The 25,396-nt window shown below is 46.5% G+C and overlaps 1 protein-coding gene across 1 annotated transcript in view; it reads right to left on the bottom strand.

Moving 5' to 3' along the window:
• LOC133063956 (uncharacterized) overlaps nt 1-25,396 on the bottom strand; it is a 994,855-nt gene that overhangs the window by 796,144 nt on the left and 173,315 nt on the right. Inside the window, exon 3 of the mRNA XM_061153890.1 lies at nt 2,915-2,953. Within this exon, the coding sequence (XP_061009873.1) occupies nt 2,915-2,953 (39 nt within the window). The remainder of the gene's footprint in view (nt 1-2,914; nt 2,954-25,396) is intronic.

Genomic DNA, 25,396 nt, shown 5'->3' with positions numbered 1-25,396 from the left:
CCTGGGCTGCCTGCAGTGTTGGGGACCTAGAGCCTCCCTGTGCAGTTTTGTGCAGCATCCCGCTGCAGGGAGAAGGATGAACAACTACACACACAGAATATGGACCACACCCCAGTTACTGCCAGAGTATTGAGAAGGCAGGGCACAAAGTCAGTTAAAAAACAACCACCTTGACTGTAGATACCAGATCATCTGTCTTGCAATATGCCTCCTCTTGGTTTTACCAGCAAAAGAGAAGAATGGAATGTCTTCCTCCCTGCCCTGCCCCCACATAGGAATTCTCATTTTCTCACAACCAACTTAGAAGTTCTCAGCATCTCAAGATGTTCCAAAGACTATGTGGGTCCAGGAAAGCCCAAACTGTAGTGGGTTTTTTTAAAAATCACCACGTGCCTGTGTGCACGCTCAGTCGCTCCAGTTGTGTCCGACTCTTTGCAACCCCATGGACTGTAGCCCATTAGGCTCCTCTGTCTATGGGATTCTCCAGGCAAGAATACTGGAGGGTGTTTGCCATGTCCTCCTCCAGGGGATCTTCCCAATCCAGGGACTGAATCCATGTCTCCCACAGCTCCTGCATTGAAGGTGGTTTCTTTACCACTGAGCCACTAGGAAAGCCCCCAAATCTCCATGCCTATGTGGAAAATGCCTAAAGGAGTCTGGAGAAACCTGCGGACACAGCTGGGAGAAGCCAGGCTGCAGAGATGCACGACTTGCATTCAAATTCTATCTCTGTCACTTACAAGCTGTGTGACTGTAGGCAAATTACTTCACCTCTCTGGGCTTCCAAACCCCACCTCCAGTAGGAAAAGAGGGATGAAGAGACTTAGTCTGCATAGGTGCTGTCTGGAGACTGAGACTAATTCAAGCAGTAGCACAGAGCTCACAGCTGATACCCAAAGAATTGTTATTATTTTGTCAAGTTGACTCTGTCAGCCCCGAGAGACAGAGAGAAAGAGACTGAGTACCCGGGTCAAACAACCTATCAACCAATCAAGTGACCGCTTGGTCAAGTGGCCCAGCAACTGCAGAGTCTCCAAAGTTTAGAGGTCAAGATGCCACATGGACCGAGAGAGACTGGCCAGGAATGACACAACAGTCCTTCAAGGTGACAGGAGCCTGCATGCCCTCCACTCTTCTTCCACCCCAGTTTTCCCCGGGGCAGTGCCCAGAACAGGACGTGTTACATGGGGCTGACACCCTCAAATGCAGGACAGATGGTGGTAGGAGACAAGGGCCGAAGAGCCAGCCTGCCAGGATTCAAATCCTAGCAAACACTGGCGACCTTGCCAAGACTCTTTCCTCTTGTTATGGATGAGAAAGTTCTCCAAGAAGTTAAACAAAGTTGAATACAGTTATTCGAAAAGTTAAACACAGAATTGCCACATGACCATGCAAATCCACTCCTAGGTACATGCCCAAAAGAAATGGAAACAGGTGTCCAAACAAATACTTGTACACACATGTTCAGAGAAGCAATATTTACCACAGCCAAAAGGTAGAAAAAAATCCCAGATATCCACCAACAGACAAATGTATAAACAAACGTGGTCCATCCGTGCAATGGAACATTATCCATCCATAAAAGGGGTGAAGGGCTGACATGGCCACCATGTGGACAAATCTCGTAAACAAGATGCTCAGTGGAAGAAATCAGTCAAAGAGGCCATACACGTTTGGTTCTGTTTATATGAAATGTCCAGAACAGGCAAATCCAGAGAGAGAGAGAAAGCAGATTGGTGGTTACTTAGGGCTTGGGTGGAGGGGGAAAGGGAAATGGCTGTGAATGGGGTCATCTTTTGGGGTGATGAGATGGAAGGTGAACAACAATATACCCAATGCCACGAAATTATCCACTTTAAAATGGATATTATTATATTATATGGACCTCATATCAATAAATTACTTCCCCCCAAAACCCCCCCACAGTTCCTCAGATTCTTCTCCTAGTAACTGGCAGCTGACAGCAGGAGCCCGGGGAACATTGCTTCCAATGATAGTGATGCTGGGAGGTGGGGAGGGGGCGGTGGAGCACAGAGTCCACTCTAATCACTACTCAGACAACAGATATCACTGGTTCAGCCTCGCCATGAAGCCTCTTCCGCCACTTACAGCATCTCCAGTCCACTCAAGGGCCAGCCACACCCTCTCTCCAATCCCATCAAAGGGGAAATTTACATGAGTAATAAAAAGTTGCCGCCTTGACACTGATCTCAGAGAAAGGAAAAAAAAAAATCCTTACATTCGTATTAATTTTCCTTCCCAGGTTTTAACTGAAGAGACGAAACAGCATCACCAGGGAAATAAAACCTGCCTTTGTCTGTCTGAGGGCCATGTGGCTTCATTAGAAATTACATTAGTTCCTCATTAAGCAACAATAATAATGTAGAGTTGGAATCAATAAAAAAAAAAAAATGCTTTGCCCCAAGGTATAGATCCGTTTGGTTCAATTATATTCTTACAAGGCCAAGCTGGTGGCTCCAACGCTAATAAAAATGTGGCAGGGGTAATGCCAGAAGACTGAGGGAAGGGCAAGATTCCTGACAATTACTCTCACTGTTCCTAAAGAGAAGCCACCTAACCACCCACCTAGAGCGCATACATCAAGGGCGCACGTACGCTTCATCTCACCAGCCTTCCCTGATCATCAGGACTAACTATTCTCTGGAAGGGTTGAATTGTGCTGTAGATGATTAGACATGTCTGCCTTGGGCATGGGATTGGACATCTGTGCCTGGTAACAAGGTTAAAAAAATGATAGGCTACGAGCCTGGCGATGCCCACCCTTCTCCTTAGCCACGCCCACTGCATGGCTGGGCTGGGTTTGCACAGTAATAGAAAACAAGAGACGTGCTGACCTCTTTCCTTTCCACCAGACTTAACAGCAATGCTAAGTCAGGACAAAATGAGTACTTACCTGACCCTCGACCAGGCTGTATGGTAGGGACGGTAGATCCTGCATAAAAAAAGACAAAGACAAGAAACGTTGAGTTTTGCATTGAAAACAACTGCTTTTCCTCTGTTTTTCTTTTTTAAGATTTTTTTATATGGAACATCTTTAAAGTCTTTCCTGAATTTGTCACCGTATTGCTTCTGTTTTATGTTTTGGTGTTTTGATGTTTTGGCCCTGAGGCATGTGGGGCCATTAGCTCCCTGACCAGGGATTGAACCCTCCCCCCTTGCACTGGAAGGCAAAGTCTTAACCCCTGGACCACCAGGGAGGTCCCTCCTTTGTTTTTTTCTTAGACAAAATAACTACGTTCCTTGGAAAGAAATATTGGGTTGATTCATTCCGAAGACACTGATTTGGTGCCTAACACATGCCAGGTGCCATTGTCAGCCCCGTGTTTTTCACACTAAACAAGATGACAGGTCCCCCACCAGGTGGGAGAGAGGAAGAAGGACATAGCAAATAAGGTAATAAATTACCAAAAATGAAGATAACATCAGATAGTGAAGAGTCCAACAATGGTTAAAAAAAAATGGGATGGAGAATGACAGGTGCTGTTTTATGCTGAGGGTCAGAGAGGGTTGAGAGTCAGACGGCAAGAAGGAGCTGGACGCATCTGGAGCAGGTACTTTCAGTGCAGCAACATCAGGTACAAAGGCCCTGGGGCAGGCAGGCTGGACACAGGCAGGAAGGCTGGAGTCTCTGGGGATGGTCAGACATCAGAGAAGCAGGCAGGGGCCAGATCACATCTGGCCTTGAAGGACGGATGGAATTTGGTCTTTTTCTAAACAACTTCAGAAGCCACCAGGAGACTGTAAGCACATTTTCACAGAAGGAAAAGCCACGCCCTACTTGGGAGCCAACGTGTCCCCATGCTGTTGACTGACTCACGTACATGCTCCACTTGTTCTCAGAGTGCTGGGCCAGCTCCCAGCACAGGAAGGGTCCCGGCTGGGATGAAAGGGAAAAGCCGAGTTGCAGGGACACTTTGTGAAATGCAAACCCCAGGGCCAGCCTGCCCCCGAGCCCAGGACATCACTGTCCACGCCAAGTAAACCTCTCCCCTCCGCTCTCTCTCTCTGCCCTCTACTTGTGTTTCCACCATATTTCCTATTGGTCGAGATGGTTTCCCACAAAAAAGGAGAGAAGACACTACCTGCTCCCCTCTTCCCTACCTTAAATCCAGATCAAGCCCCCTCATCACATGCCTGTGACCTCCACCAGCACTTCAGACTCACGGAAGAGAAACAGGAGAACCCCTTTCCTGGACTCTGCTGGACAAAAGAAAATGCCCTGGCACTGGCTAGTCCCAATCCCCAGGCTTCAGGCCCAACAAGCTGTGGGGAGCTTAACCAAGCCAATACCTTAAGGACAAAGAGAGGGGACGTTCAGCCCAAGGTCTGGGGCACAGCAGAGCTCTCCTCACAGCCACTGAGAAGATAACATTCCACTGTGACCTCCCAGCCACCCCCGCTGAACTCCAGGCTCTCCGCCTACTTCACTGGGTGGAGAGATTAAATGAGATACCACACACCCAGTCCACAGAAGGCACTCATCAAAGACCCCACTATCAAGAGCTGTTATCAGCCTGGACCAGCATTTTTTGCCATAAGCATCTTTGCCGCAAGCATTTTCACCACAAACATTTTCGCTGCAAAGCTAATTGACCATAAAGCGATTTGCTGTAAAATGTAAAATAACAAAAAAGTAAAGAGGGACGTTAAAAATGAAACAAGAAAAATGAGTAACAAAATTTTAAGACTTTATTGTGAAATACAAAATACTTGCACACATGTATAAAATGCATGTAGATATATACAATGGAATATTATTCAGCCATAAAAAGGAACACACAATGTCATGTGCACCGACATGCATAGACCTAGAGCTTATCACACTGAGTGAAGTAAGTCAGACAGAGAAAGACAAATATCATATGATATCACTTACATATGGGATCTAAAAAAATTGGTACAAATGAACGTACTTACAAAACAGAAACAGAGCCACAGATGTGGAAATCAAGCTTATAGTTACCAAGAGGGAAAGGGGCAGGGAGAGGGATAAACTGGGAGGCTGGACTGGAATATACATGCAACACTATGTCCACCATATATAAAATAGATAAAGGGAACTCCATTCAGTACTCTGTAATGACCCTTGTGGGAAAAGAATCTGAAAAAGAGTGGATATATGTATAACAGAATCACTTTGCTAATACAGCAGAAACTAACACATCATAAATCAACCATATGCTAAAAAACTAATTGAAAAAAATAAAACAAAATGCATGCAGATTCACAGCAATACTGGACAAACAACTGAGAGTGATCAGGTTCAGACCCCAGGATTTATTGTTGTTCAGTTGCTAAGTTTGCTCAAACTCATGTCCATTGAGTCAGTGACGCCATGCAACCATCTCATCCTCTGTCATCCCATTCTCTTCCTGCTCTCAATCTTTCCCAGCATCAGGGTCTTTTCCAATGAGTCGGCTCTTTGCACCAGGTGGGCAGAGTATTGGAGCTTCAGCTTCAGCATGAGTACTCCACTGAATATTCAGGGTTTGTCAAAATGAATACCCTTCGGCAGTTGTTAGTTTCTGAGTGTTGGTCATCTCGGTTTGCCATGATGCATATTGGAAAAGGTCAGTTTTCATTCCAATCCCAAAGAAAGGCAATGCCAAAGAATGCTCAAACTACCACACAATCACACTCATCTCACAGGCTAGTAAAGTAATGCTCAAAAATTCTCCAAGCCAGGCTTCACATGAACTGTGAATTCCAGATGTTCAAGCTGGTTTTAGAAAAGGCAGAGGAACAAGAGATGAAATTGCCAACATCCACTGGATCATTGAAAAAGCAAGAGAGTTCCAGGAAAACATCTATTTCTGCTTTATTGACTACGCCAAAGCCTTTGACTGTGTGGATCACAATAAACTGTAGAAAATTCTGAAAGAGATGGGAATACCAGACCACTTGACATGCCTCTTGATAAATCTGTATGCAGGTCAGGAAGCAACAGTTAGAACTGGACATGGAACAACAGACTGGTTCCAAATAGGAAAAGGAGTACATCAAGGCTGTATATTGTCACCCTGCTTATTTAACTTATATGCAGAGTACATCATATAACGCTGGGCTGGAAGAAGATTGGAATCAAGCTGGAATCAAGATTGCCAGGAGAAATACCAATAACCTCAGATATACAGAGGACACCACCCTTATGGCAGAAAGCGAAGAGGAACTAAAAAGCCTCTTGATGAAAGTGAAGGAGGAGAGTGAAGAAGTTGGCTTAAAGCTCAACATTCAGAATACTAAGATCATGGCATCTGGTCCCATCACTTCATGGGAAATAGATGGGGAAACAGTGGAAACAGCATCAGGCTTTATTTTTTGGGCTCCAAAATCACTGCAAATGGTGATTGCAGTCATGAAATTAAAAAACACTTACTCCTTGGAAGGAAAGTTAAGACCAACCTAGATAGCATATTAAAATGCAGAAACATTACTTTGCCAACAAAGGTCCACCTAGTCAAGGCTATGGTTTTTCCAATGGTCATGTATGGATGTGAGAGTTGGACTGTGAAGAAGGCTGAGCACTGAAGAATTGATGCTTTTGCACTGTGGTGTTAGAGAAGACTCTTGAGAGTCCCTTGGACTGCAAGGAGATCCAACCAGTCCATCCTGAAGGAAATAAGTCCTGGGTGTTCATTGGAAGGACTGATGCTGAAGCTGAAACTCCAGTACTTTGGCCACCTCATGCGAAGAGTTGACTCATGGGAAAAGACCATGATGCTGGGAGGGAGTGGGGGCAGGAGCAGAAGGGGACGACAGGGGATGAGATGGCTGGATGGCATCACCGACTCGATGGACATGAGTTTGAGTAGACTCTGGGAGTTGGTGATGGACAGGTAGGCCTGGTGTGCTGCGATTCATGGGGTCGCAAAGAGTCAGACACGACTGAGCAACTGAACTGAACTGAACTGAACTGATGCATATTGGAGTGTGTATCCATTCCCTTTTCCAGGGGATCTTCCTGACCTAGGGATTGAACCCAGGTTTCTTGCATTGCAGGAAGATTCTTTACTGGTTACCAAGAAAGCCCAAACGCCAGGATGCATGCTTGTAACTAAGCTATGTGTCACTGCTGTTTCTTCTTGGCAGACTGACATGTGTCCACTGGTGAACATTCCAAAGTTCTACTGGAAATATGGGTTTAACTCTGCTCCTTCAAATCACGAAAGGATTTGCAAACTAGTGCTACCATTTTCTAGTATAATATGTGATTTGGCTTTGCATTATTTCACACTTTCAGTAAGTTTCATCTAACAAGTATTTTCTATCATATTGATGTACATATCTGTTACCATTCACTGTTTTAAGACAACCACATCTACACATCACTGTTTAGACCACCATGAGGGCTGAGATTGATGAAAGACAAAAATGGGAGACCTGCATCAATGGAGAAATGAAACCAACTGTTAACCAGTTATTTTATCCTTTATGGCCAAATTTCCCTACAGCCAACTAGTTATGGGTGAAAATGTTTGCAGCAAAGGTGCTTACAGCAAAGAAGCTTTAGGACAAAAATACCCAGAACTTGGACTAGTATTTATTATCACTGTTGGTCAAGTTCACACACCACAGATTAACAATGAACATGGGGGAGGACCAGTCAGCACAGATCATCCACATAAAAAGAAATCTTTGGGGACATGACAGAACTAGAGCTACAGTTTGGAAGCAGGTAACTCATAGAATACATGTTGAGCTGTTTTTCCTATCCCCTCCCAAAGACTGTTAGACCAGGCAGGGCTATGGTGTTTTTCTCTCCCATTTGCAAAGTACAAACAAGGGGGCTCATCCTGCCTGTCTGTGTAGAAAGGCACAGACAGGGTAAATCGCCTGCCTTCTCCTCCCCCTTCTGTGCCTGGTCCAGGGTGTGGGCTCAGGTGGGTCTCTGACCTCCTCTTACAAGGGAGGCACACAGCGAGAGGGCAGAGGTAAGGTGGAGCCCAGGGTCTGTGTGTAAGGGGGTGAACCAACACAGACCTTTCTCCTGGGGTCTCAGAACCAAGCCCCGTGCCTACTCTGTCCAAGCTCCCTCCCTGTATCTTCAAGCCCTCCTTCTACACCTCCTCCTTCTCTGGGCCCTTCTCTTCCTTACCCCGTCACCTCCGTTAGACACTGTAAAAGCTTGGTTCTCTTTCCTTTTTTCCGTCTGCCCACCAGAACTGTGCGCAATATTGGAGACACAGCGAGAAGCACAAATGGACACGGTCCCCGAGGGCACTTGGAGTCGGGGAGGAGGAGCAGACAGGAATCCGGGAATCACAAACAAGTAAGGCCGCAGCTTGGAAGAAGAGCTCGCAGGGGTTCCCACCTTCTCATTTCCTCCTCAGCGCCCACCACCCCCTCCCACCCAAACAGCTTCACTGCACAGCCCAGGACCCTCATCCCCTCTCACCTCTGTGAGCCCTCCTTACTGAGTCTTAAAGCTCTGTCTGTCTCCTCTCTGACATCCTTTCCCAAAGCCCTTCGTCCTTCGGACTCTGCTTCCTACACCTACCCGGGGAACTCCAGCATCCTCTAGGACTCGCCTCTGCATCACACAACTCCCCCTCCCTTGGAAGCATTTACGGTCCCACCCAGACCTCAGCCCCCACCTTCTCCAGGACCCAGTGTGCGTGTCTGGTCATGGCTGCCGTCCTGAGCTCCACACCCGACCAACTGGCTGTCCTCTCGCTCTGTCCACACGGGCATCTCACTGACATTTCAACATCACACGGGCCACGCTATGCGCCCCTCCTTTCACCAGCCATGCCTCCTCCACCTCCTGGGTTGGAGAAGCGCATCCCAGCTCTGCCAGCCCACGGGGCCCATGGAGCCCGAAGCCGGGGTGCGTCCTCTCGCTCGGCCCCGTGTTCAGGTCCTCTTGGTCCACAGCAGCTGTGCCTCTTGCACTGCGCCGTCCTCCCTGGTCTGGTCACCGCATAATAACTGCATGATAATAGATGCTTCAAAGCTTCTGGACAAGTCTCTTTGTGCTCCTGAAAACCGTTTGGCTAAAAGCAGAGGACCAGCAGGACCATTTGGTCAAAATGAATATTCCACTGCAGTTGTTTTTTTTCTGAGTGTGGTCATCTCATTGTGCCATGATGTGGTTTTAAAGACTTTTTATGCCTCTTTAGCCACTAGGAGCTGTTTATTCCCCCATATTCAGAGTTTCATTTTATTTTGTTTGTTTAAGAAATCAAGACCTAGTGTTGCCAGGCTCGGCTGTAACTAATGGCAGACACTGGGCAATGAAAAGAAAGAGTCTCCTATAAAAATCTTATTTATAGCATTCATCTAGATAGCCTCACATAACAGTCCCTTGAAAAGCAATGTATGTGTTGCCCCTGTGAAAATCCATTTTGCAGCGTGTGTGATCCTGGAAAGGTAGGGTGTGCATCGAATCTATACAAATCAAAATCAATGTGATTTTCCTCTCCACTCTTTTCTGAATTAAAAATTAAGAAAGCCCCTACTATTCACCAAGCTCACCCCTGAAAAAAACAATACAAATTAGACACATTATTCTTCTGTTCTTTTTCCTAAACTTGCTCAAATATATCTGCCTATGTATACACATACAGATACCCACAATATATACTTTTTAATTTTAAAAAATGGGTTGGTGCTATAAATGCTGAACTAAATAGTTGCTTTTTATAAACTTAACAATAGAATATGAAAATTTTTTCCAGACAACTCAAATAGAATGGAGTTTCTTGATTTCAGCACTGTTGAAAAGTTGGACTGGAAAAGTCTTTGTGGTGAAGGGGGTGGGGGGCTGTCATGTGCTTTGTAGGATGGTTAACAATACCCCTGGCCTCTGCCCACTAGATGCCAGGACCTCGTCCTCTCCCCCAAAGGCGACAACCAAACATGTCTCCAGACACAGCCAAGGGTCCCCCCCCCCCCGAGGGGATCACCAGCTGAGAACCCCTGGGGTGGAGCCATCACTTCCTTTTTTAATAACTGCATAGAATTCTGTTCTATGAATGTACTATCATTTATTTACCTATTCTTCAGGGCTTCCCAGGTGGCACTAGTGGTAAAGAACTCACCCGCCAATGCAGGAGACATAAGAGACGCGGGTTCGACCCCTGGGTCGGGAAGATCCCCTGGAGGAGGGAATGGCAACCCACTCCAGTTATTCTTGCCTGGAGAATCTCCCACGGACAGAACAGCCTAGCGGGCTACAGTCCATGGAGTCACAAAGAGTCTGACACGACTGAAGTGACTTAGCACACACACATGCCTATCCATCAACATTCAACATCTACTTTAAAGGAGTCAGAGGGACTTGATGGTTAAAAAAATATTACAGCATATAAAGAGTCATTGTACTTTATCCTTCTCATAAAATTTGAATGGCTGTGCATCTGGTTTGTTTAAAACAGACAGGTATTCTGTGTGCATTAGGCAGCTCTACGAGTTTCTTTTATGTTTGTTTCTATGATGTAGGCGTTGACAGAATTCCACCCTATGTCAGAAAGAGACAGGTGATCTTCCAAGCCATGATGGCGTGGGGAGGTGGTGCTCTCATCCACTGTTGGGGGAGGGGGCAGCCATCGGTACCAGCTTTCTGGTGGCTGAGCAATCAGGCAAAAGAGATCAAGAGCCATCACTCTGTCTAACTATCTATTTCTCGTTCAGCAAAATTAGGTGGACAGCCACGGTCGGCCCCTCCCCTTCTCTTTAGCCTGGATGAACTCAGTAAGGCTAGATGGCTCTCAAAGATAAATGCCTGGCTCTTCTCAGAAAGACAATTAATGAGCTCCGAGACTGCTTAAACGGAGATGAAATGTGAGATTAACCGACGCAGGGCCATCTATCCACCCTGCCACCAGGCTCTCTCCTTCTCACCGCGCTGTTTCATTAGACACCGCCAAGGAAACCCACCGAATGCACCGTGGCTATCGGGTCTATTTTTGAGATAATTACAAGGAGCGGGCTTGGATCCACTTAGAGGCAGAAATATGGGACAGAGAAGGATTAAGGTGAACTTTACCCCTTCCTCCTCTGCTGAAGATGCCCCCACAGGCTTTAAAGGGAAGAGAAAACCACATGAAACTTTCATCAGAGCCTGGTTGGCTGCTGCAGGAGCTGTGGGGCCCACGGTTCTAATTCTGAGCAGCGCCCAGTGCAGTAATGAGGCACCGTCCCCCGCTGCAGGCTCATCTCCCCGCCCACCCCGTCTACTCGGCCTTTGGGGGTGGAAGGAAGTGGTGAAGCGAGGAGTGGGGAGTGAAGAAGAGAAGGGAAGAGGGGGAGAAAGGGGCAGAGGGCAGTGCAGAGCAGGACCCTGGTGTCTAACGATCACACCACTCTCTCTCGGGAAGCTCAGAGGTCACTCTTCCACGCAACTGGATCTATCCTCTGCTCTCATGACCCCGCGAATAGGAAGACCGGGACGAGGTAAAGTCACCTCTCAGCCAGCTTTCCTGTTTCCTACCCAGCCTGCCATCTCCTAGAAGGCATAGCAAGAATGCAAACCTGCAGGAAAGGGCCCGGCTTGCTTGCATCGTCTCCATCTCCCCCCCACCCTCCCACCCAGTGGAGCATTTCTGCAGACACTCCTTCTGTGTCGTCCATTTCGTGAGCAGATTTTCCACCTTGACATCTGAGCGTGTCCTTCACTCCCCGCCCTGATGACGAAAACGACACTGGGACGTGGAGCAACAACGCTCATAAGAGCTGGTGCCCGATGCCCAAGCATCTGACACGTTTGCTCCTGCAGCGGGATTAGAACCTGGACTGAACTTGGTGCTTTTCCTTGATGCCCTTCCTTACATAAGACTTTCCATCAATCAGAGGCCTCTTCCTTGCCTCCAGGAAGATTAGGGTTGCTTTAGCAGGAGCGAAAAGAAAAAAAAAAAACAGTGCTCAGTCTTTCTGCTTTCCAACGGCAGCCGCCAAGCCAATGCCTACAGAACAATCTCTCCCCTTTGAGGGGGGTCACATAACCCAGGACAAGGAGCCCAGCAACACCTGGAAAGAGCCTTCCGAGAACAGCTGCCCCAGGACTGTCAGCAGTCCAGAAGGACTCCTACTGCCCCGACAGAACCTCTCCATGTGCCCCTCCTTCTTCAAAGGAGATTTATAGACCCCTTAAAAGATGCACACAGGTGAGGAAGAGAAGTGGTAAGGCTGTGGACAGAACAGTGGCAAACTCTCCCCGCCCATCAAACATGAATTAAAACATTTAACCCTCACAAAAAGACCACATGAAAGGTGAACATTATTATCGTGTCTGATTCACAGAGCATGAAAACAGAGAAGTAAAGGTCTCAGAGTCCCCGTGGTTGGTGAGCTGGGATTCAAACCTGCTTCATCTAATTCTAATTCCAGGTCCTATCTTGTCCCCAGACTCTTTCACAGACATGAAAGGTCATGCTTGGCCTTGTGCAGAAGGACACACGCTTGCCCTCAGGTAACTTCCAAGTGACTCAGGAAAGCAAAAAAAACAATTATTTAAGCAAAAGTGGAATATCGTAACAGGCAAGGAACAGAACACTCCAGATGAGGGAAGAAAGCCTGTCAACTAAGTCTCCTGGAAAGCAGATGCCAAGGGGGCATCAGGTGTGCAAAAGGCTTACTGGGGAGTCACACCTGAGTGGGGCTCAATAGTGTCCTCCCCCCCAAAAATATGTTCAAGCCCTAATCCCCCAGAACCTGTGCATGTGACTTATTTGGGAAACGGTCTTTGCAGATGTAATCAAGGTAAGATGAGGTCACACTGGACTAGGGGACCCTACATCCAAAGACAGCCTTCCCTAGTGGCTCAAACGGTAAAGAATTCACCTGCAATGCAGGAGACCTGGGTTTAATCCCTGGGTTGGGAAGATTCCCTTGAGAAGAAAGTGGCAACCCAGTCCAATATTCTTGCCTGGAGAATCCCATGGACCAAGAAGCCTGGCGGGCTATGCTCCACGGGGCTGCAAAGAGTCGGACATGACTGAGTGACTAACACATAAAGCCAAAGACAGTGTTCTTAAGAGAGAAAAGGAAGGTTTGAGACAGAACAGACTCAGGGAAGAGGGTGATGGGAAGACAAGGGCAGAGACTGGAGTGACGCAGCCACACGCCAAGGAAGGCCTGGAGCCATAGACGCTGCAAGAGACAGGTGGGGTCCCTCTCAGAGCCTTCGGGGGAGAACAGCGCCCTTGACTTTGGACTTCCGGCCTCCAGAGAGGAAAATTTTCTGCTGCTTTAAGGCACCCAGCTCATCATCATTTTTCACAGCAGCCACAGGACACTGACACAGCTGTGAGAGGAGAAGGAAGGAGGTGGGATTGAACAAAGGAAGCAGTCGGGCGGGGCTGCAGACCTGACAGCTTCTGGCTGCTCACTGGGGCCTCCAGACTCAAGTGCCCCTTAGAGGAGTCCCGCGTCAGGCAGAAACGGCCAGGCCCCAGGACCGTAGCCATGCAGTCAATGGCTGGGACCAGGCAGAGCCGGGCAGCTCAGGGGCTGAGGCAGGCCCGGGGCGTTGACGCTGGAGGCTGTCATCTGTCCACACTGCTCAGAGCTAGGCTGAGTCCCTTCTCAAAGGGAGGGTTCTGCGTCTGCCGTAGCATGGACACAGAAAGGACAGCATCACAGTCCCACTCCACTTTTAAATCCCTCAGTGTGCGGCCCTACAAGTAAGAGAGCCCCAGCTTGGAAGGAATCATCATCTGTTCTGTCACCTGGCTGCCTCATTCATTTGCTCATTCATCCACTCGTTCACTCATTCATTCCTTCACTGCCCCACTATTTCCTGGGGCCTGCTGTGTCCCAGCACTGTGCTTGGTGAACTGGCAATCCACAGGAGCCAGGGGCACTTCCTGAACTCTGGGGCTTGCATCCAAGTTGGAGACACAGAGCACCTAAAAGGTGCTATTAGGTGAGGATGAAGGGACAGATGGGTCTAAATTCCATCGTGTACCCTTGTTGTTAGGAGTAAAGACAACCAAAATTTAAAATTCCTTAAAATCCATGAGTCCATTTTTATTAACATCAACCTGTAAGCTCCTCCTTCAAGAAACAGCAGAGGATCCTAGTTAAGAAAGTGATCACTGTGCCTATGATCACCCCAGCAAGACTGAGTCCCTGTGCACATCTCCTAACTTCTTTGAGATTCACCTGTGTGAGGTAGAATAATAAATATACCTGTTGCATTGGTCTCTCAGGAAATGAAATGAGCTAATCCATGTGCATCCCTTAGGACGATACATGGTAAATAATGTTGTTTAGTCACTAAGTCATGTCTGACTCTTTTGCAAACCCATGGACTGTAGCCCACCAGGCTTCTCTGTGCATAGGATTTCCCAGGCAAGAATACTTGAGTGGACTACCATTTCCTTCTCCAGGAGATCTTCCCAACCCAGGGATCAAACCTGCATCTCCTGCACTGGCAGGCAGATTCTTTACCACTGAGCCACCAGGGAAGCCCTTGGTAAATAACAGGTGCAAAGTAAACTATATATCCCCCCTCCTCTCCTGTCCTCTCTCCCTGCCATCAGACATCAGCTCTCCCGGTGCAGCGCTGCCCTCCTAGCCACACCACCCAACCACGAGCCCCTGTGCACTCTTGCCTTTCCCCTTGTTCCTATGGACTCTAATAAATCAACAGTGACACAGAGAACAACCATACACAGTTAGCACATGCTGGGACGGTGTGCTAAAGCCTTTATAATCCAACTTCGAGGAAGAGCATCCAGTACTCAATTTTTAAAATGCAATATATATTTAATGCAATATTAATATTTAACTCATTTAATGCAATATTTAATTTGATATCTAATGCAAATAAAAACAGTAAACAGATTTATTAATGATTTACGCAAGTGCTTGCCTATTCTGTTTTTAAAGTGTTTTTCCACCTAGAAGACAATTTTCTACCCCTCAGGAATTAAATACGGAAGGGCTTTCGAGCTGGTTCTTGTACGTGGGTGGGAGTTGTCATCTTGTGAGTGAGCTTGGTCAGCAAGCAGCAGCCGCGGCTCTCACTTACTCTCATAGTTAATGAGGTATCCTCTGTGCTGGACGCTGGGCTGAGCTCTGGTTGAGAGACAGAAGGGGGCGTATGCTCTCAGAGGACGAAACAGAGAAAGTCTACTTCCTTCACAACCTTTCAAATCTGTTCCCCAAAATAAATGTAACCCGTGAAAGGTGCTAAAGGTGACGACAGACAAAGTGAGTTTCATTCGGTCTCATCCTACACGAGCCAAACAACCCAACACAATGTTAACATCCCCTAGACGTCCAACATCAGGGGACAGGTTAAGTGAAGTATATCACAGTCATGCAATTCAATATTATGTAACCTTTGGAAATCATGCTCCAATGTTATGTTTAATGACATGAAGAAATGGGCTTATGCATTACATCTTTTTAAGTGTCAGAGTACATAGAATAATCTGCTTGTTTTAAGCACATGGTTGCAGTTTTGTAGTGACACATGCCACAAAATTAACATTTGTTTTCTGTTCCTTTTCAATTTCTTTTATATTTTGCTATATTCTCCATTTTTCCCATAGTACATGTTTATTGCTTTGGTGTTCATAACATTATAAACATAAGCAAAACTTATTTCATCCAAATAATACATAATGAAAACACTAGAAGCTTTGGGTTAATGCTATGAATTGTCCTCCCTAACTTGAGTGACAAAGTCAAGGGCCAATTACTTTCCAAGACCAATAGTCTTTATTTTAAGGACTTATTTCTCAAGACCAGGGCTCTCTGGCCAAGCGCCCTAAACCCTCGTCTCTAGGATGCATCTAAGAAAATTTCTACAGTATTTAACATGTCACTGAGCTTCTTTTAGATGCCTGTATAAAACTGGAAAAGGACATAGCTCAATTAAAGAATAAATGATACCATCTGGGGGAAAGTTGGCAGTAACTATAAAATATCAGACCAATCTCTCCAGCCGGCAAAAGGGCACTCACAGTAAGAAGGGACAAGGGTCAACTCCAGATTGTTATCAGAACATCACGCTTGTTTCAGAGCAAAAACGAAGTCAGTGGTGACTGAAATCCTTCTGTCAAAATCTCAGAAACGCCGAAGAAAAGAAAGGAGAGTGTGACAAATCAGGAGTTTGGGATTAATACAAACTAATAGATAAGCAATAGGATTTGCTGTCTGGCAAGAAGAATTATACCCATTATCTTATAATAATCTGCAACAAAGTATAATCTATAAAGATACTTAATCACTGTACTATACACCTGAAACTAACATAATACTAACATAATCAAATATGCTTCAATTTTTTAAATCTCAGAAATATTTAAGGAGGTGCCTCCTAGACCATTTCAGTCAAACAAAACCCCATTTGAGGATCTTAAAGAGGTACTAGAAGACAACCAGTTTTCTGAGGATGTTAAGTGTGCTTTCCACAGAGGCCCCCCATGGGGCCCAAGGATAAAGGACTTATCTCAAAGAAATGGGAGTGGCTTTGGTCAAATGACATAGATAATGAATTGATACATAAGAAATCCACACAGTTTTTAAAGTACTTATACCAGCTTGGGCTAAAAAGAATTGAGATAGTACTAATAAAATGAGTCCTTCAAATCCCCAAGGGCTTCCCTGGTGACTTAGATGGTAGAGTCTGTCTGCAGTGTGGGAGACCCAGGTTTGATCTCTGCATCAGGAAGATCCCCTGGAGAAGGAAACAGCAACCCACTCCAGGATTCATGCCTGGAAAATCCCATGACGGAGGAGCCTGGCCAGCTACAGTCCAGGGGGTCGCAAAAAGTCGGACACAACTGAGAGACTTCACTTTCACCTTCACTTTTCAGTTACCCAAACTTCTGTTGGTAGAAAGAAAGCTGAAAAATCTACTCAGCTGCAAGTATGGCCTATTTCTTATGTGGGAAAAAATAGGTGACTCCAAGGTCAGAATCAAGATCTCAGAGGATGGAGCCAAAAGCCACAAAAATCATTCCCAGAGACCAGTTTGGAACCTTAATCAAGAAATTGTCCTTTTATGCCAAGCTGAATTTCAGAATTACTAGGGCAACTGACTGCTATGTTTTCCCTTTTTTGAATGAGAACTTTCATTACAGTTATCCTACACCTGTCTCATCATTTATTATTGGGTATAGAGGGCGAGCAGATAATTTATCTCTTCAGTTTACAGGTCTTCAGGTCTAGAGGAACTATATCCAAGGAATCCAACTCAAGGATCTTCATCCATATCTAGATCTTAAATAAATTTTCTGAGATCCTTGGTGTCAAGCCAAGCTTGATGGTGTAATGGGAAGTAGTTTTAAGGGGTCTTGGGAGAGTCAAGTGTATTTTGCAGGTGAGATAAATGCAAATAATTTACAGCCAGATAACATACTGTTTTGGCTTTGTAAACATGGCCCCAAGTCCTTTAACACCCTACTGAGATAAGGGATCTGTCTCCCCTGAGTCTCTAGCCTACGGGCCAACCTTAAAGATTTTAGACTTTCCAAGCTCCATAATATGTGAGCCAATTCCTTTTAATAAATGTCTTTCTATATATTACTTATCTTGTTGGTTATGTGCAGTTCAAGTCCAAAAGCTTTCTGCTGTGGAATTCCCTCTTGCTCAGTGTAGGTTTTTGGTTTTATTCAGACCTTCGATTGATTGGATAAGGCCCACCTACATGATGGCTAGCAGTCTAATTTACTCAAAGTCCATCAATTTAAAGGTAAATATCATCTAAAAATACCCTATTGCAGGAAAGCTCAGAAGAATATTTGACCACCTATCTGAGCACTGTGGCCCAAGTCAAGCTGACACACAAAATTAACCACCACACTGGTCCAAACCTCTAACCCAGAGGTTAGAGGTCTAATAAAATAGTTATTGTTATACTTTTCTAAGTTGAAGGTTGATTGTTATACAGCAATGCAATATTAGAACACCCCTTGGAGATGCCGCTTTAGGAAAAAGCCCAGTGTTCTCCTGGCTTGCTGTAAGTAATAATAAATCCTTCCTTCCTCTAAAATGAAAAATAGAACACCCCTTGATACAGACTCCTACAGAGGAAGGCCTGAAGGACTTTGGCCAGGCAACTCCGTAGCTGAAACACTGAGGATGTGCATTCACTCTGTGAGAACACTGCATTTCACTCTAAGTCAGCAAGGACAAGGAATAAAATCCAAACTTCCCATAAAACCCAAGCTCCTCACACAGCCCGGTTTCACCCCAGCCCACCTCTTCAGCCCATCACCTATGATTCTCCCTTTCACTTACCCTCCTGGAAAACACCCAACACTTCCCATTCTCTTTGAACACGATGCTCTTCCCCACCTTTTTCCTACTTGGGAACTAAAGTAAAACAGTATGATCCCTGACCACTCTATCTAAGGAAACCCCCCAGTGAGAGACAGGATAACAAGTCCCTTCCTCCTTCTGTATGAGAACTTAACCTTCAGTTAATTTCCTTACACTGTCTCCCTGGTAACCTAATTAGCTGAGATGTCAATTCTATTACCAAGCAACATTACCCAGGGTATAAATGACCTCTCACTGGTATGCTGCATCTGGCCTGGGAAGAACTATAAATGGACTATAAGCACCTGATGGGATGCCATGCCTTGGACGTCACTGCTCTGTAATAAGATGCTCCTTGCAGCGTTCCTGAGAGCTCTGCCTGTGGCACTGCGACAAGAGATACTGGCTCCTGTGACACAGGCATCTTCTAAGCCAGGACAGAGTCACCCCTGCCCAAGGTGGAGTCATCTCCTTGCACTGGAGTGATGCTGCATGGACCACTGAGGAGGAGGAACACCTGGTGTTGCCCTAGCAACCAGCAGGGTTTCCCATCCTTTATCTTCCTAGAGCTTGTGATGCTAAGTGTGAAGCGTGGAATTCTTATGAGTCTGAATGTTTAGCTGAATCTTGGAAGACCCTTGGTTCACCTCCCTACTCCCATTATTCTCTCTTGTATTGCCCTATTTTTGCTTCACGGCACCTTTCACACTTAATTTACTAATTACCCATTTGTTTATTGACTGGGAACTTGAAGAGGTCAAGGGCCATGTCCATCTTGTTCACCACTGTAAACTCAACAGTTACACTGTTGCTTGTCACATAGTAGGAGCTTGATAAATGCTGCATGGGTAGATGGATGGATGGACAAAATTAGAGGAGGAAGCTGCTAGAAAGCTGCAAGAGACCAAGTAAACAGAATCCAAATCGCAGAAGGTCTTATTTGAAGTGCTCATGCACGAGCAGTGAACTCCCCTAAGGACCTTGAAGAGATGCAGAAGAGTTTCAGGTAAAGAAGAGTAAAAGGATGTGTGCGTAAAATGGATGGCTAATGAGGACCTGTTGTGGAGCACGGGAGCTCTAGGGGGTGCTCTGTGGTGAAGTAAATAGGAAGGAAATATGAGAAAAGAGTGGATGTGTGTATGCATGTGGCTGATCCAGGCTGCTACAGCAGGGGCTGGCACAACACCCTAAAGTAACTACACACCAATAAAAAATTAATTTAAAAAGAAAAGTAAAAGTATACGGCTTACATTGCAGACAGGTCATCCTGACAGCAGTGGGGGCTGGGGGAGGGGAGAGATGAGAGACTCAGGAGCGTGTGTGAGTGCTCCCTCAGACGTGTCCCACCCTCTGTGACCCCATGGACTACAACCCACAAGGCTCCTCTGCCCAGAATACTGGAGAGGGTTGCCATTCCTTTTCCAGATCTTCCTGACCCAGGGATCAAACCCACGTCTTTTGCGTCTCCTGCATTGGCAGATGGGTTCTTTCCTGCTAGCGCCATCAGGGAGGCCCGAGATGAGAAAGAACAATTAGAGGAGTGTTATGGCTAACAGTCCTGGTCAGAGGTAGTGGGATGAGGAGGATAAAACAGTCTCAAGAGTCATTTAGGAAGCAAACTCTGGAGCACTCGATGACCAAATTAGACATGGGAGGCAGAGAAATGGAGGAATCCAGAGTGGCCATAGAATGGACACTTAGGAGTCTGGACCCATGTGGTGATATTAACGCAGAGAGAGACTCGGAATGGGCCATGGGTCTGGGGGTGGGAGAGATGGTGAGTTTGACCTTCCAGCAGAAATGTCAGCCAAACAGTTGGAGCCTGGAGATAGGGAAGCTGGGCATCAGCACAGATGGAGGTAGCTGGCCTCCATTAAACCCACCCAGAAAGCGTGGAAAGCGGTATTTTAAATGGCCAGTGACAACTCTAGGGTAGTCTGCTGCAGAAAGAAAAGCTGAAGAAAGGAGTTAGGACTGTAGCCCATGAGGCACCTCTGTCCATGGAATTCTCCAGGCAAGAATACTGGAGTGGGTTGCCATTCCCTTCCCCAGGGGACATTCCCAACCTAGGGATCAAACCCAGGTCTCCTCCATTGCAGGCAGATTCTTCACCATCTGAGCCACCAGGGAAGGCCAAGAAGGATCCTACATGGAGTCAGAGCAGACTGAGAGAAGATGCACGTCTTTGATTCCTCCTGACACTGTACCCCTACATCTATCATGGAATTGATTTCTTTCTTAAATAATAGTCATTTCTGTTTGCATCTAATCTCTCTAGATTAGAAATTTTTTGCCATCTTTGAGTCCTCTTAAATCCTGCACATAGTAGGTACTTAATAACCTCTCTGTATCTGAACTGTCCCAAGACAGGGAGGGGAATCACTAATTAGTTTCAATCCAGACTAATTGCTTTTCTAAACTCTCATATAAATCTGACTTTTAATAGGTTCTGAGAATCGATGTTTCATTATTTTTTGCCGCAGTGGAGTTTATCCCTGTTGATGGGTCATTACAAATCATCGCTCTCTGAGAGGTCCCCTTCCTACCTCTCATTTCCTGATCTTTCAGCAGGGTATCTTTGTTCTTGAGAGAGAAGGGGTAAAAAATTAAATGGGTCTTGGAAATTAACAACTGGGACCAACCAGACCAGAGGAAGAGATGCTTTGGTTTTCTCAAGGAGCCCACTCCAGACAGAATCCTATCACTCAAAAGGAATAAATGGAAGGCTGTATCTGGGGTCTCTGTCAAACAGATATTTTCGGTATATATCTGTCATTCAGTGAGCGCCCGCTGCACACCAGATGCTGGCTGAGCAATTTACGTGTGACCTCATTTAACCATCACAACAATGAGAGGCACAGACTATGGACCATAGACAATGATCAGTCCCATTTTCCAGATGGGAACACTGAAGCTCTGGGAACTTGAGGAGCTCACCCAGGTCACGGAGCTATCACGAGTCACATTCCTGCCTCAAAGCCTGTCCACACTCCCACAAAGCACGCTGTGCATCTCTGGTGCATACAGCTCAGCTCTGAGTCACTGGGGCCCCAGAGGAGCCCTCCTGGAAGTTGCCAGGAGTGCCAGAGCACCCCCTACACAAATGTCACCCTGGAGTAAGTATTGCGGCAAGCTTCCTCCTGATTCTGACCTCAGACAACAATCCTTTCTCTTCTCCCTGGCACCAAGATTCCCCCATAGGACTGTTTGTGTACAGCCAAGCAAAACACTGCACCCTGGAGAGCAAAGAAAGATCTGACGCCAAAGAGGCCCCTCCCACAGTCTCCCGATTTCAACCACAGCAGGGTCTGAGCATGAAAGAACCATCAGAAGGGGAGCTCCAAACTGGCTCAGATTCTCTCAGCTGACTACATGCCGAGGCGGAAGGAATCGACAAGCAATAAACCTGCTTCACCCATTTCACCAGAAAAAAATGAGGGTTAGTCAGTCATTTACAACTCTTTGCAATTCCATGGAGTGTAGCCCGCCAGGTTCCTCTGCCCATGGAATTCTCCAGGCAAGAACACTGGAGTGGGTAACCGTTCCCTTCTCCAGGGGACCTTCCTGACCCAGGGATTGAACCCAGGTCTCCTGCATTGCAGGCAGATCCTTTACTGTCTGATGCACCAGAGTAGCTCCCCGTCGCAAATCTCAGGGTCTGTGGATATAATCAGGACCCAGGACAGTAGGCTGGCCCCTCATTATTCCACTTCCATTTCCTTTCTGGGTGAGAATGCCAGGAAGGAAACAGAGCAAGAGCTGCGGTGGCTGGGAATCCAGCAGGACCAGGTTCAAACCCTGCCTCCTACCCTAGCCTCAGCCCTCTCATCTGTGCAGCGGGGTTCATTACAGCGCTCCTGCCTCCTTAGATACACGGAGCTAATGCCTGGGGGGCACATATTTATCCCGGTGCCTCGTGAGCCACACGACCTCAGCAAAGGGTTGTTGTTTAGCTGCTCAGTCGCATCCAGCTCTTTTGCGGCCTCACAGACCGTAGCCACCAGGCTCCTCTGTCCATGGGATGGGGTTTCCCTGGCGTGAATACTGGAGTGGGTTGCCATTTCTTTCTCCAGGGGAAACTTCCCAATCCAGAGATCGAACCCACATCTCCTGCAGTGGCAGGTGGATTCTTTATCCCTGAGCCACCTGGGAAGCCCAGCAAAGGGTAGCTGTTATTATCATCATACAGACTGCAAGTACAGAACTATGCAAAGGTGTAGATAAACTAGGAAGGAAGATGTAAAAAGCCTCTGGGTGGCCCACGTGCTTCCACATATTTCCAGCTCAGTGTTAGACTATGTGAGGAGCACAGAGCAGACCTGCCCAAATCCTGACTCTCTCCACTCTGTCCCTGTGGATCCTGGGACTTAACCTCTCTGAGTCTCACAGATGTTAGGGTCCAGTGTGAGAGAAAGGTAGACAAATAATGATGCAAGTAAACGTGTAAGGAAGAAGTGAGATGTGTGCCGCTGGGGAAAGGGAAGGAAAGCAGCAGGATTGCGAGTGTGCAAACTAACCGAGCAACCTGGGGTGGACTGCCTGCCCGGGTGAGGGGCAGAAGTGCAGGAGACTTCTCTGAGGAAGCGGAGGTGAGTCAGAGACAGTCAGGTAAAGAGGTTGGAGGGAGCGTTTCAGGCAGAGGGAAGGATGTGCAAAGGCCCTGTGGTGGGAAGGATGATGGCCTGGATGCAAGTTCTAAGCTGTAATTGGAGGGGCAGGCAGCAGGCAGACCCTGCCAGCTTCAGGAATGAATGTCTGGAAGGGCAGAGATTTCTAGCTCTTGATTTAGCCCAGGTGCCTAGAGCCATGCTAGGCACATCAATGGAGCTCAAAAAATATTTGCTGAACCTAAATGTCCATCAACAGAGGAATGGATAAAGAAGATGTGGTACATATATACAATGGAATATTACTCAGCCATATAAAGGAATGGAACTGGATCATTTGTGGAGATGTGGACGGACCTAGAAACTGTCACAGAGTGAAATAAATCAGAAGCAGAAAAACAAATAGTATACATTAACACATACATGTGGAATCTAGAAAAATGGTACAGATGATCTTACTTGCAAAGCAGAAATAGAGACAAACACAGGGAACAAACATATGGATGCCAGTGAGGGAAGGGTGGGCTGGATGAACTGGGAGATTGGGATTGACATATATATACTACTGATGCATGCTTGCAGGCATCTGACTCTTTGCAACCCTATGGACTGTAGCCCACCAGGCTCCTCTGTCCATGGGATTCTCCAGGCAAGAATACTGGAGTGGGCTGCCATGCCTTCCTCCAAGGTATCTTCCCAACTCAGGAACTGAACCAGCATCTCCTGCATCTCCTGCTTTGGCAGGTGGCTTCTTCACTACTAGCGTCACCTGGGAAGCCCACACTATTGATACCATGCATAAAGTAGGTAACAACGAGAACCTACTGTATAGCTTAGTGCTCTGTGGTGACCTAAATGGGAAGGAAATCCAAAAAGGAAGGGATATATGTATACATACAGCCAATCCGCTTCACTGTGCAGTGGAAACTAACACAGCATTATAAAGCAACTGTACTCCATTAGAAATTCATTTAAAATAAAAAATTAAAATGAAACATCAAAAAATGTATTTGCTGGACTTATATGAGCTCATATAGTTTATTTTTAGCAAGCTAGCACCTACGGGCAGATGCACCTTGCATCACTTTGACCCGTGGTGGGTGGGCAATGCCAGACGGAGGTCAGGGGATCTAGACTTTCAACAGTCATGAGAGGCCACTGCCCGGGGACTTCAATCCAGCCTCCTGCCTGGGCCAGAGGCACAGCAAACACAGGTGTGCCATGGCAGGTCTTGGAAAGGGAGGAGCTTTCTCTGTGAGGTGATTCTCAAGGAAATTCTACGCTTAACAGCCCACATAAGAGAGATGCTTCTTTCCTTACATTTTCATTCAAAAAAAAAAAACTGTAGGAAAGATATTTTATTCTGCAGATAACAGAACTTCCCTTGTTTAAAAGCAATTTAGCATATAGTAATGGTCAGAGTGTTCTTCATTAAATAGTCCAGAGACATTTCATGGAAATGATCCAAACTAGCTGAGTTAAATGGATAAAGATATGTCACCCTGTAAACGTGAGTGTTGAATAATAATCGGTTGGTGAGTTCAAGATGGACCCACCAGGGTTACTGAGATGACACTGCAGAAAATGGAAGAATGAGCACAGGGTGCATCATGAATATTTTTCTCCTCTTTTGACTGTCTCCACGTCAGGAAATTCAAAATTTCAGGAAACAGATATTCACTGCTGAAGGAAGGATTCAAGGCGTTTGTAATTGAATGCTTGTTCTGAAATCTTTCATCTGTCCAACGAATTCTGACTGCCTACTAAGTAGTAGACACTATGATGGTCCTTAACGCCTGCGTGCTAAGTAACCTCAGTCCTGTCCGACTCTTTGCAACCCCGTGGACTGCAGCCTGCCAGGCTCCTCTGTCCATGGGATTCTCCAGGCAAGAATACTGGAGTGGGTTGCCATGCCCTCCTCCAAGGTATCTTCCGGACCCAGGGATCACACTTGTCTCTTATACCTCTTGCACTGGCAGCCGAGTTCGTTATCACTAGCACCACCTGGGAAGCCCATATGATGGTCCTAGGGATACCCTTAAAGGAGAGACACGACTTCCACCCTTATAGAGCTCACAGCTATTGGAGGCACGTATAGCAAAGAGAAAATGGCAAATGTTATAAGCATGCATTACACAGAGACACAGGAGCGGGGGGAGGAGAAGCCGGGGATGAAGTCCTTCCATCAAACACCATGTCCTGTCAATCCTCACTTCTAAATATTTCCCAAGTGAGTCCTCTTCTTGACACCCCTCCCGATGTCACTCTAGTCTAAGCCACTAAGTCATTCTCCTGGGACTCTCATAACAACTTTTTAAAGAGTTTTCAGGCTTCCCTGGTGGCTCAGCTGGTAAAGAACCTGTCTGCTCATATGGGAGACACAAGAGATGTGGGTTCGATCTTGGGTCAGGAAGATTCCCCTGCAGAAGGAAATGGCAATTCACTCCAGTATTCTTGCCAGGAAAACTTTATGAGTTGCCAAGAGTCAGACATGACTGAGCGTGCACGCACAAAGAGCTTTCTGGAATCCACTCTGGTTCCCCACATACACC

Source organism: Dama dama, chromosome 10, assembly GCF_033118175.1.
Source record: "Dama dama isolate Ldn47 chromosome 10, ASM3311817v1, whole genome shotgun sequence".
Lineage (NCBI taxonomy): Eukaryota > Metazoa > Chordata > Mammalia > Artiodactyla > Cervidae > Dama > Dama dama.
Note: the sequence above shows the minus strand (reverse complement) of the source record. Positions and strands in the feature narration are given on the sequence as shown.